Source organism: Chrysoperla carnea, chromosome X (assembly GCF_905475395.1).
Source record: "Chrysoperla carnea chromosome X, inChrCarn1.1, whole genome shotgun sequence".
Classification (NCBI taxonomy): domain Eukaryota; kingdom Metazoa; phylum Arthropoda; class Insecta; order Neuroptera; family Chrysopidae; genus Chrysoperla; species Chrysoperla carnea.
Genome location: NC_058342.1, coordinates 13,053,416 through 13,065,839, shown reverse-complemented (window position 1 = coordinate 13,065,839; position 12,424 = coordinate 13,053,416). Strand labels below are relative to the sequence as shown.

General features: G+C 31.1%; 1 protein-coding gene across 1 annotated transcript; it reads left to right on the top strand.

Annotated features, from left to right (window-relative positions):
* Nucleotides 1–2,417: 2,417 nt before the first annotated feature.
* LOC123302937 lies at nucleotides 2,418–10,610 on the top strand. The gene is made up of 3 exons (XM_044886031.1): nucleotides 2,418–2,886; nucleotides 3,871–4,210; nucleotides 10,148–10,610. Exons 1-3 carry the CDS (start codon nucleotides 2,418–2,420, stop codon nucleotides 10,608–10,610), a joined length of 1,272 nt encoding a protein of 423 aa, XP_044741966.1.
* Nucleotides 10,611–12,424: the final 1,814 nt, after the last annotated feature.

The following is a 12,424-nucleotide window of genomic DNA, read 5'->3' as shown; positions in this document are numbered from 1 at the left end:
ACATACATAACTGATATTCAAGTATGGTACATACTATAAAATTTCCGCCTAATTGGCGCCCTCACGGGTAAACAGTTTATGTTTACGAAAAAATGTTTCAAGCAAAAGTTGTTTATTTTTTGATAAGGAACATTTTTTACATTTAAACTTTTGTTCTATCTCTAACGGTCTACAAGATGGATCCTACGGACCCAAGACCCAATTGACCTATGATGCTCATTTACGAACTCGACCTCACTTTTTACGTCCTGAGTACGCTGAGTAAATTTCAGCTCGATATCTTTTTTCGTTTTTGAGTTATCGTGTCCACAGACGGACGGACGGACGGACGGACAACCGGAAATGGACTAATTAGGTGATTCTATGAACACCTATAGCAAAATTTTGTGCGTGGCATCAATATTTTTAGGCGTTACATACTTGGGACTAAATTTAGTACACCTTGCATATTACATATATGCATGGTATAAAAAGTGGCAAAAAGCAAGGTTTTACATGGGACTAAATGGAAGATTAATCGATATTTTTCAAAAATAACATCGTCAACTACAAATAAATATTTCAATTTCCATTCATTAAAATTATTTAAAATTTACTTTGGTACTATTTTCCAATGAACGCACATAGCAAAGAATATATATTACTGATATAGTCTCTGGTACATATCAAAACAGGTTGGTAAATAAACGTCCTTTAAGTATGCTACACCCAGTATATTATGTATAAGTATATGTATTAGACAAGGAGACAGGGGAACTCACTCCCAATCTTCACTCTCACTACGCATATCGTATGTTTTGGTCCCTGGCGGGCTCTAAGTATTCATACCTCTATATCAATGTATGATGACGAGATATGAATGCTCTAAATATTTATATCTCGTCATTATGAAGTTTTATCTTTTAAATTTGACGCTGCACATAGTTCTATTTTTTTCTGCTAGGTGGAATCTTTATTTGACGCTCAACTTAAAGGCAGCGCCAATCGACATCATGAAATTACATCTTAAAGACCTTATCAACTGATTTTTTTAATTATAAAGTGAAAACAAACAATTGACTGAGTTAATTGTTGAAATACCATGTATAGACAGTGTTGATGACACAATCGTTTGTTTTTTTTTACTTCATGTAAATAATGAAAGGTATCCACTCATTTTCCCACATAATACATACTAAAAAATTTCCACATAATTTGCGCTCTCGCAGGTAAACAGTGATGTTTTCGAAAAAATGTTTCAAACAAAAGTTGTTCATCTTTTTATAAGGAACATTTTATGCATTTAATTTTTTGTTCTATCTATAAAGGTTTACAAGATGGGCCCAACGGATCCAAGACCCAATTGACCTAGTTGCTCATTTACGAACTCAACCTTACTTTTTACGTCTTAAGCACGCTATAAATTTCAACTTGATGTCTCTTTTCGTTTTTGAGTTATCTTGTTGACAGACAGACGGACAGACAACCGAAAACAGACTAATTAGGTGATTTTATGAACCCCTGTACCAAAATTTTGTTGGTAACATCAATATTTTCAAGCGTTACAAACTAGAGACTAAACTTAATATACTATGATATATTTCATATACGTGGTATACAACAAAGAGCATAGGATAGAGGAGAAGCAGCCCATATGAGCTAATGTAAAATCGTAGTATACGAGTTTCAGCGCCTCTACCGAGTCAGGCTTTCAAACTTAATAGTTAATAGTCACCCCCGCAAAGTAGTTAAACTTAATAGCCATACCCGCAAAGGCCTACAAACTTAATAGTTGATCGCCTCAGACTCCAGATGTCACTTATAATTATACTTCTGCTTCTTGTCTATCCTATAGTCTTTGGTATACAAATTATGTGACTGATTGTGCTCTTTACCTCTACACTCCATAGGTATGACGAAAAAGTCTATTGGAAAAAATTTAAACGACTCCAATGAATAGAATCAAAGTTTTCTAGTATCGGATTGGAAAATTGGAAAAGAATCAATTCAAAATTTTGAAATTAATTTTTAAACAGAAACATCACTTCGGGAGCTGTTGACAGTTGAGTTGTTTGCGAAGTTAAATTAAAATATCGAAATTTCCAAGTCCGTTATCTGACCAACAAAATTATTAATATAAAATTTGGTCCAGATAACGGACTTGGAAATTTCGATATTTTAATTTAACTTCGCGAACAACTCAACTGTCAACAGTCACCAAAGTGATGTTTCTGTTTTAAAAATTAATTTCAAAATTTTGTAGCAAGCTTTGAAAGTTTCTTGCAACGAAAAACAATGAACAATATTTTAGTAAAATATCAATCATCAAACTGAATTCTATTAAATTTTCGTAACAAAATTTTTGTCTAGCATTAATTAAATTTAAATTAATTAAAATTATGGTAAATATGCAAAATATTAAAATATCCGAATCAAAAATGCTAAAACAAACCGAAAGTCATAGACAAATTCAACAACTCATTCAATTTTCTCCACGAGAAAAACTTCGCGACGTTTTGGTCAGTCAATTTTTAACCTTAGCCGAACAATTTATTGAACTCTCACGATTTATTGACGAAATGCAACAAATTAAATGTGCTACGTCTGAAATACGTATGGCCAAAACAATATCAAAAAGTGCACAAGAGCTGGTACGTAGCCATTTAAAAAAAAATTATAAAATGATTAAAGCACTTCGATTGAAGAAAGATAAAAAAAAACCAACACCTCAAATCAAATATTATCCGAAAAGAAAATGTTATAAACGATTTGAATCGTGTACGCATCTGCAAATCGAAGAATATTATCAAAATGTGGATCCATGTAATGAAATTCATCAAGTGGAATATGATTACGTAGTTAAAAATGAGAATAATGTTTTAATGAATCCTACTCAATTGGAATACGGTAAGAATATATTTCCAAATAAAATAATACATCCGAAGATGTATTTAGCTTTAGGTTCAAGGGAAAGTGGCAAGCAGAAATTTTTTTATCTACAGTCAGGTGGGGTAAATGCGAGTACCAAAACTAGAATGAATGTTTGTCTATGTGTAGTTGAATAAGTATTTTTAAGTCATGTTGTGCATTAGGCACCGAACCCTATCATATTTTCTGACAGAAAGTTCTTGATAAGTTAGAAAGAGAGACCATTCGAAAACAAGGCAAGTAACTTCTGCTTTCTTTTACTTTTTAACAGAATTTTCTTCCAAATACAGAATAAGGGGTTAACTCACCCGCTGTATCCTATTAATTAAAAAGGTTGAGATGATTTTGTAGAGCAAAAAATTGTTAGACATGATCTTGACAATAGCTCTCAAATTTCCAGCCCAACTAAAATGACTGGTTATTAGTACAAAATCTGCTCGCGTCCGGAAAAACATACATAGTTTTCAAAAAACGAGAAAATAGGCGGAATGGTTCAAAATGTCGGAATATTGAATTTTCAATTACAAATATGTTTTGCACTTTTAGAAAAACCCAGGTAATTTAAATACTCAAATATTGAATTCAAATTTCATTGAATTGCATATAAAAGCTCATTACAGAGTCAGGTTAGGCTGTTCAGAGACAAGAAATGGTTAAAAAATAAGTCAACCAAGGATTGAAATATCGCTTAATTCTTTGTTAGAAGAATCTGTTTACCTTTCTTTACACTCTGGGCCGAATTTTGAATGAGTTTTCATGGCAGCGACCTCCTCCCCCTGGAATTGAATTTACTATTGATTTTGTTGGCCTAAGTATGTGTTTATGCTAAAATACTGTTGAATTTATGAAATTTTAGTCAAAAAATTTCTGATGCCTCTTTAGAATAAAAATTCTTGACCTTCTTGAGTCAAAAGTCGGATACACTCATGTCTTTGGTGTCTAATTGTATTAATTCTTCCTCAGGCCCATCATTTAAAGAAGACCATAACACTATGTATGGAAAGTTTAAAACAAAGGCAACATTCTCCTCATTAATTACGGCATGTTCGAGTTGTGAATGTTGTGAACCTGAACCTGAAAAGCAAAACATCAAAATAAAAAAGTTATATAATTTGAACGATTGTAAGCGAAATGACACGTTAAAAGAATTACATAAACAAAATTTACATGAATTAAAGAAAAGAGTTGAGATAAAATCTAATGAAGCAATTAATACATTCTCTTTTGAGTCCGAATCGATTGAATTATCTCATGAAACCTTAAAAAATGTGGATAGTTGTATCGATGGCCGTACAATTTCGAGGTATTTCTTTTTTTTTTTCAAATTAAACGATATAGGTAGCTAGTAATTTTTTTTCCAAAGAAATCTAAATTTTGGAGCACAAATGAAAGTTTTGATTTCCCTTAAAAATTTGGGGTAGAATTTCGTTATACATATACCATTAAAAAAATCGCCTTTTTTTAAAAATTCAAATATTTTCGAAATTTTAAGAAGCTGTATTACCAAGTAAAATGGTGGAATCGGGAATCTTAATTCAAAAACTTGTTTGCTTTGTAGTTTTTAAATATGAGACAAAAAATTTCTTATCGCCGCCAACTGATTTGTGTCGAGAGTTGAGAGGTAAGACAACGTACAAGACCCGCAAAATTATTTTGAAAGGAAGTTTATATAAGCATTATGGTCCAAGAGCTGGCTGCAAAAAACCTGGCCTATCGAGTTACCGGATGAAGTATTTCTTAAATGATACTACTCACTGTAACTATTAAAAAAATCATTTAGTGCCAGGGCAAATATGGTGCATAACCTTGCTACATTTTTTCTAAGGTACATTTTTTGGACATAAACTGTACCAATCGAGTAACCGCTTGAAACTGATTTTAAAATGTAGTTTCGAGTGAGTAGAAAATAATTATGAACAACTGCCTCGGTCAATCTGGTGCTAACCCCATGGCACGACACATTTTTTAATTTTTTTGTTGTTGTGTTACCGTACCAATCGAGTAACCGCTTCAAACTGTAATTAAATTGAAGTTTAAACATTTCTTATTAAGAAAATATATTAGTGCCACTTCTATTTTAGTGACAAATGCCCGGCACGATACTTTATATTCCTTCAAGTCCCATACTATTGCTCATATAATCTATAACAGATACATTGGGGAATAAATGAATAAACATCTAATGGATAACAATTACAGTAATTTTTAAGTGATTTTTTTTATTTATACGAGTATTTTATAAAGTATCAACATAAAATACAATGAAAGTTCTCTCATATACATATTTTACTATAAAATTAATTAAAAAACTTAAATATCTAAAAATATACATTGAACTATATATATATAGAATTATTATTAAATGTCATCATGATCATCATCATCACTATCGTCATGATCATTGTCACTACGGCCATGATCATCGTCACTTTTATCAAAATTATCATCATGGTCACCTTTATTTTCATGATTATCATCGTTATTATCGTCATGGTCACTGTCATTTTTTGTTGTTGTAATCATCATTATCATAAGAATCATCGTCACAATTATCAACAATTTCATTAAGCTCTACTTCATCAAGTTCTACCATAACAATGTCTTCAACTAAGAGAGGTGTTGGATCACCTTCCAACCAAAGCGGTTCAATTTTATTGTCATTTACTGTCCATCCGCATTGTTCTGGTGAGAAATTGATGCAGTTAGCTTCAGCAGCATTCTGCCACATTGAAGTTACATAGATAGTTCGTAAAATTTTTTGTTTCAGTGACTTCCAACATGGTGGAAGTTGAGTTGAATCAAATCTTTTTACATTTTTCATAAAATATTCTGCTACAGACGTTGACGTAAATCGATTTTGAAACATTAATAATCTCGCATCATTTACATTGTTACAACTTATTCCATAAATTTTACAAGTATATTCTTGCAATATTTCCATACTTCTTAAATTATCAATTTCGTCTATATTCGCGCTCAATGTTCGCATCAAGTTTGGACAGCTTTTGACAAGTTTTGATATTTAAATTTTTTTAATTAATTTTATAGTAAACAAGTGAAAACAAACAATTGACTGAGTTAATTGTTGAAATACCATGTATAGGCAGTGTTGATAACTCTGTCACATTTCACATACATACATATCTGACATATTTAACTGATATTCTCATATAATGCGCAAGTGTTGATGCGCACTCGTTTGTTTTATTGACGTCACGTAAATAACAAAAGATACTCACTTTGATATTAATACATACTATAAAATTTGTACCTAATTAACGCCCTCGTGGGTAAACAGTGATGTTTACAAAAAAATGTTTCAAACAAAAGTTGTTTATTTTTTTGTAAGGAACATTTTTTACATTTAAACTTTTATTCTATCTCTAACGGTTTACAAGATGGGTACTACGGACCCATGACCCAATTGACCCATGTTGCTCATTTACGAACTTGACCTCACTTTTTACGTCCTAAGCACGCTGTAAAAATTTCAGCTTGATATCTCTTTTCGTTTTTGAGTAATCGTGACCACAGACGGACGGACGGACGGCCGGACGGCCGGACGGACGGACAACCGGAAATGGATTAATTAGGTGATTTTATGAACACCTATACCAATTTTTTTTTTGTAGCATCAATATTTTTAGGCGTTACAAACTTGGGACTAAACTTATAATACTATGTATATTTCATATATACATGGTATAAATATATGAGAGAACTTTCATTGTATTTTATGTTGATACTTGATGTTTATTCATTTATTCCCCAATGTATCTGTTATAGATTATATGAGCAATAGTATGGAACTTGAAGGAATATAAAGTATCGTGCCGGGCATTTGTCACTAAAATAGAAGTGGCACTAATATATTTTCTTAATAAGAAATGTTTAAACTTCAATTTAATTACAGTTTGAAGCGGTTACTCGATTGGTACGGTAACACAACAAAAAAAAATTAAAAAATGTGTCGTGCCATGGGGTTAGCACCAGATTGACCGAGGCAGTTGTTCATAATTATTTTCTACTCACTCGAAACTACATTTTAAAATCAGTTTCAAGCGGTTACTCGATTGGTACAGTTTATGTCCAAAAAATGTACCTTAGAAAAAATGTAGCAAGGTTATGCACCATATTTGCCCTGGCACTAAATGATTTTTTTAATAGTTACAGTGAGTAGTATCATTTAAAAAATACTTCATCCGGTAACTCGATAGGCCAGGTTTTTTGCAGCCAGCTCTTGCTCCATTAGAAAGCTTATGCATTTCTCTGTAGAATGTTTTGCTTCGCATTTTCGTACAAGCTTTTTTCAACAAGTTACGCATTATCAAAGCATGTTGGACATTTTCGAATTAAAACTTTGGCTTAACATTTTATTTAAAACTTATTGTTGTCTTTCAATTATACCCACAGTTTACGAAGCTTAAATTTAAGGAATACAATAGACCCGCGTCCCCTGTTTATTCCGACATAACTATAACGGTAATTACAATGTTGATTTAATATAAATTAATGAGTTATTCGTGGCGGAAATTAGAAAATGATTGAAACCTTATCACTTTGATATGTAATTTTTCGGATTATAAGAATTCTTTTTCAAAAAAATCCGGACTGCACGGGGGTTTGTGGCAGTAATCTATAGTCCGACAAATTTTATAATTACACACAACCCTGCATAAAGTTTGTCAGATTACCGCGGGGGTCTACTGTAATTCGAGATTTTTTAACCTAGTTACGCACTATCAAAGCAAATACGACACACCTCTAACTTCTTTGATCGAAAGCTAAATTTTTCTGTAGAATTCGTTTTTGCGCACTTTTTTAATTTGATTTGACGAGCCTTTTTGATTAAATTACTGATTTTTTGATTAATTTAATCGACTAGTACTGTTTAAGCGATTCGAAAGTGTCAAATTTTATCTCACAGTGTGCTCAAAAATGCCGAACAAAAATCCATAAAAGTACGTTTTAAAACATTGTTGATAAAGAAACGTAAGAAAAACGTACGTTTTCTTGCAAAATAATATTTCTTGCTTTCAAATTTCTCAGAAAATTTTAGGACAATTTTTTCTTATCCTTATGGCGCTTTTTTTATCCTTAATAATTATTGCGCCTCGTATATGCTTTGAAAGTTCTCAGAAAATTATAAGATAGCTTTTTTCTTATTCTTTATAATTTTTGCGTCCCCTATACGCTTTCAAAGTTATCAGAAAATTAAAAAATAGCGCTTTTTGCATCCTTCTAATCCTCGACGCAAAGTGGTGGAGATGATAAAAAATTTTCAGATTTAAATTTAAAAACTAAAAAGTACCAGCTTTCAAATAACTTGTAAATCATCCCGATTCGATCATTTTGTTCGGAGATGCAACTGTTTGAAATTTTGGATAATTTTTGAATTTTTTCCCGTGTTTTTAGAAATTTTTTAAGGTGTTTCCCTTTCGAAAAATCGCAAACAAAAATTTTTTTTCGGAATTTTATGAAATTCGGACTTATGAATAATTGGAATACCAATGATAAGAAAATTCGGTTCATTTAATTATTGGATGAATTTTTGAGGGAAAATCCCACACCAACAACGGAGCAATTGTGGAGGTATTTCGAAAAATACTCATCTAATCATGAAATGATCTGGATATTTACGTTTTTTGAGGCTTTCAGTTCCTACCAAATTGTTTCGGTATAAAATATATAACCCAATAACCAAAGCAAAAAAGTAGATTCATATTGCAATTTTCTACAGAATAAATTTTCTTGTTGGAGTATCTTGAAGGGCATAGAGGTAGAGCGCGAGCTTCAGCCGGCATCTTGGAAAACACTTTTTATCAAATATTTCATGAAAAATGCATCCGTACGACAAAAATAGGAGGGATCGATTTCGTAGATTATAACTTTTTCTGTATAAAGTTTCTTTTATTTAAAACTTTTTCTGTTCAATGCATAGGTTTTTATTAATAGCACTCCAAACTTCTTTCAATTCGCCATGGGAATTGATTCTAGGTGGAAGAAAATAGAAGCTATCTATGATAAGACAAATTTCAACAGAAATAAGAGTACGAACGTGTCAAAAGTTATTCATAATGAATAATAAAAGTTTTGAAATAAATATAAATGACATTATCAAACATTTAGGTGATTATTCTAATATAATTTTGAATTGTCATAGGCAGCTTCTATTTTCTACCACTAGACAGCGCTAGAAGCAATTCCCATAGCGAATATGGTTAAAAGAACTATAGTTTTTAACGCACATAGATACATATTTAATAGAAATGTTTGTTTAAAATCTTGACAAACATACGCACATGCCAAACATATAGGTTAATGTAACTATTTATACAAGATAAATTTTTTTTAAGAATTATATAAAACATTAAAATTTTGGGTCATTATGTCGTTTAAAAAAGTAAATCGCGAAGTTTTTATAAATTTTCAACTTGTAGCCAGGAAATAAAAATTTTACACACAACTATAAAATTAAACCTGAAAATGTATATTAAAACATTTAATCGAAAAATTAATAGTTCAAAATGTAACTCAAAAACAAAAAATTATACAATTTAAGGTCCTAAAATTTGTATGAAAAAATTATATGTAAAAAATTCATATAAAAAAACAAACTATAAAGTTTATATGAAAAAAGTAGGAAAACTATCGCAATTATAAAAGACTCGGAGGGCAAAAAATATGGCACAGCACATTTAGATGTATAATGAAGTAGACATCTTTAGTCTTTTTTATCAAATGAAAAATCAGCTGAGTGTTTAAGTATGGTTTACATTTTTTTTACCCGCATTAATACAGAAAAAAGTTCTAAATAGAAAATTTTATTATCTACGAAAATGATATCTACTATTTTTGTTGTAAGAGGCACGGTTCACGAGATATTTGATAAAATGTGTTTTCCAAGACGGCGGCCCTGTTTACATTCGGGGGATACTCTTGAAAATATCCCAACAAGAAAATCCCTTCTGTAGAAAGTTGCAGAAAATTGACTTTCTATAAACAAATTATGCGGCACTAGCGTCAAGGCAAGTTTAGACAATGTTAAATATGCCTACTTTTGAAGCCATTTATTTATTTAAATAATCAGGCAACACTCCCTAAAATTTTCAAAATTGATTTAGACTTAGTCCAACTTTATATAAAAAAAATCGAGCCTTTTATTCAAAATTGCCCTGCGGAACTCGTACTTCCATTACTTTCCCAAAAATATTATCTTTTTCTGATTCTTTTATGCTAGTGTTGACAGATTCCGCTCCTGCGTACACACAATTGCAAACGTCCCAACAATTAATGCAAATTGTGCAGTTGGTAAAAGTATTGATCAATCCGAACAAGCGTTGAGTACTGAACTAAGAGCAGCGCTATTACAATTAAAACATTACAAAAATATGGAGAACAAATGCACACAATATGGTGGAAATAGTAGGGCGATAAAAAGTTCTCCAATAAAAGTCATCGAACCATCAAATGATTCGTCGGATGATGAGAGTATGTACGAAGAGATCAAATGGAACGATGATAAGGTGGATATGTGGACGGATTTAATAAGAAAAATTAAGTATGTTGAAGGGGCACCGAAACGTGCCCAGAAAAGGAAAAAACGTGGGTTACCATTACGTAAAAGTGATTCGATGTCGTATTGTTTACAACAAATTATGACAACCGGGTCTATTATTATGCCGAAGATCATAATTGAGTAGAATAATGAAAATTGAAATGAGTTGATTCTTGTAATTTCCAAGTTCCTTTTTTAATAGTTTTTTTTTTTTTTTTTTTTTTTTTAATTTATTTTTGAGCCTGGTCTGTTTTTGTATAATTTTTGTAATAAATTCTGAATTTTTTTTGAACTGAGTTATCAGATTTATTACATTTTACAGATCAAGCGATTTTTCCAAGCAAGCGTGGCTTCGGGTAGGGACAATTAAGTGGTTATAACCAGTTAGAATTTTCTAAGATTCGATTTTCTTTTTTTTGGTCTTCAGGAATGTACATATATTTAAGTATATTCTTTGAAAATTGCAAGTTGATCCGATAAATATTCACGAAAATAAAAACGCATAAAAAAATTTTTAACTGAGTGTAAACGCCTTTTGAATCTTTAAACGCGTTTATGTTGAAACAGCATTTTCAAAGTCGGTGAGCAAGATTTCTCCGAAGCGGCTCGATCGATCGATTTCGAATTTTCACATAACCTTCCTAGATATTTTTCCAAAATATTAATCGAGGGAATAAGATTTCTGAAAATTATTTCAATGTTTTAGACCACTTTGAAGCTGAAAATTTTTTGAAGAATTTTAGATTTTTTTTTGGAATCGCCATTTTGTCAAAAATAATAATTTTGACTATAACTTCGATTAATACCTCTACTCATCTACCGATTAAATTTTTTTATTTTGGATTATGCAAACCAGAGATATGGTGCTTACCGCCAGACACCTTTTTTGGACGATATTAGACGATGCCATAAACGTTACTAACCGTATCGTTAAATGAATCCAATTTTTTTATTTTTGGGATTTAAACTACTCTATATACCGTAGATTAAATACCGAAACAAAAATTTGTTTACTCTTTTGCCGACGACTTTATTTCTGCACTGAAAATTAGTTTTTAGGAATAACGACGTACATTTTATGAAATAAATTTTCGATTACTTTATTAAAGAACAACTTTTTTGTTCAACAATTTTTCTTTATATATTAAGAAATTTAGTACAAGAAATATGGATTTTGAGCTCAAAAATGTTAACACGTCACTAAAAATTTAATTACAGGTATTTGAAAGGATGTAAAATAATATAATGAAGTTGTCACGCGGAGTATTTCAACCACCATAACTGGAAAGGTATCAATTAACTGGAAAAATTTTGCACATTTTTGTTATTTATTCGACTTTCTAGCATCGAAATTGACTCAGATATGCTTATTTCTACGATCATGGAGCAAGTAAATATAAGACAAATTTGGTTGCTTTTCGTTTCTGTAAAAATAATATTTTCCAAGATATGGATCATTGAATATCCCATTTTATTCGTCGACATCTGAAATTAAATCAGTCAAAGTTTAATAACAATCGATGAAATAAAACCGAAAAAAGAGTCTGATGCAGGATTCGACTCCTCGCCAGTAGATTTTATGGTAGCTGGTGGACAGTGTTTGTCTGAGTCAACAAAATAAACTTTTTAAAATTCCAAAAGTCCCACGAGTCATTATCTTTGACATGTTATTTAAATTCTTTTTAAATACCGGTAACCAAATTATCAACCAGGTGCTATAAATGTTGAGGTCAGATTTTTTAAATTATTATTGCTAAGCCTAATTAAAAATGAAAAATAAAAAACCATGACTTATTTTCTTTATTCTCTCCGCAAAAATAAAAACGCGACACTTTGTTTCGTTAAAAATAAACAATAAAATGCACAATTTGCATGCATGTAACTATATTATCTTTAATTCTTTTGGGACCTACCAGGGCTCGTTGTGTGGTGATGCTAAACGGAAATTTAAGACCATTT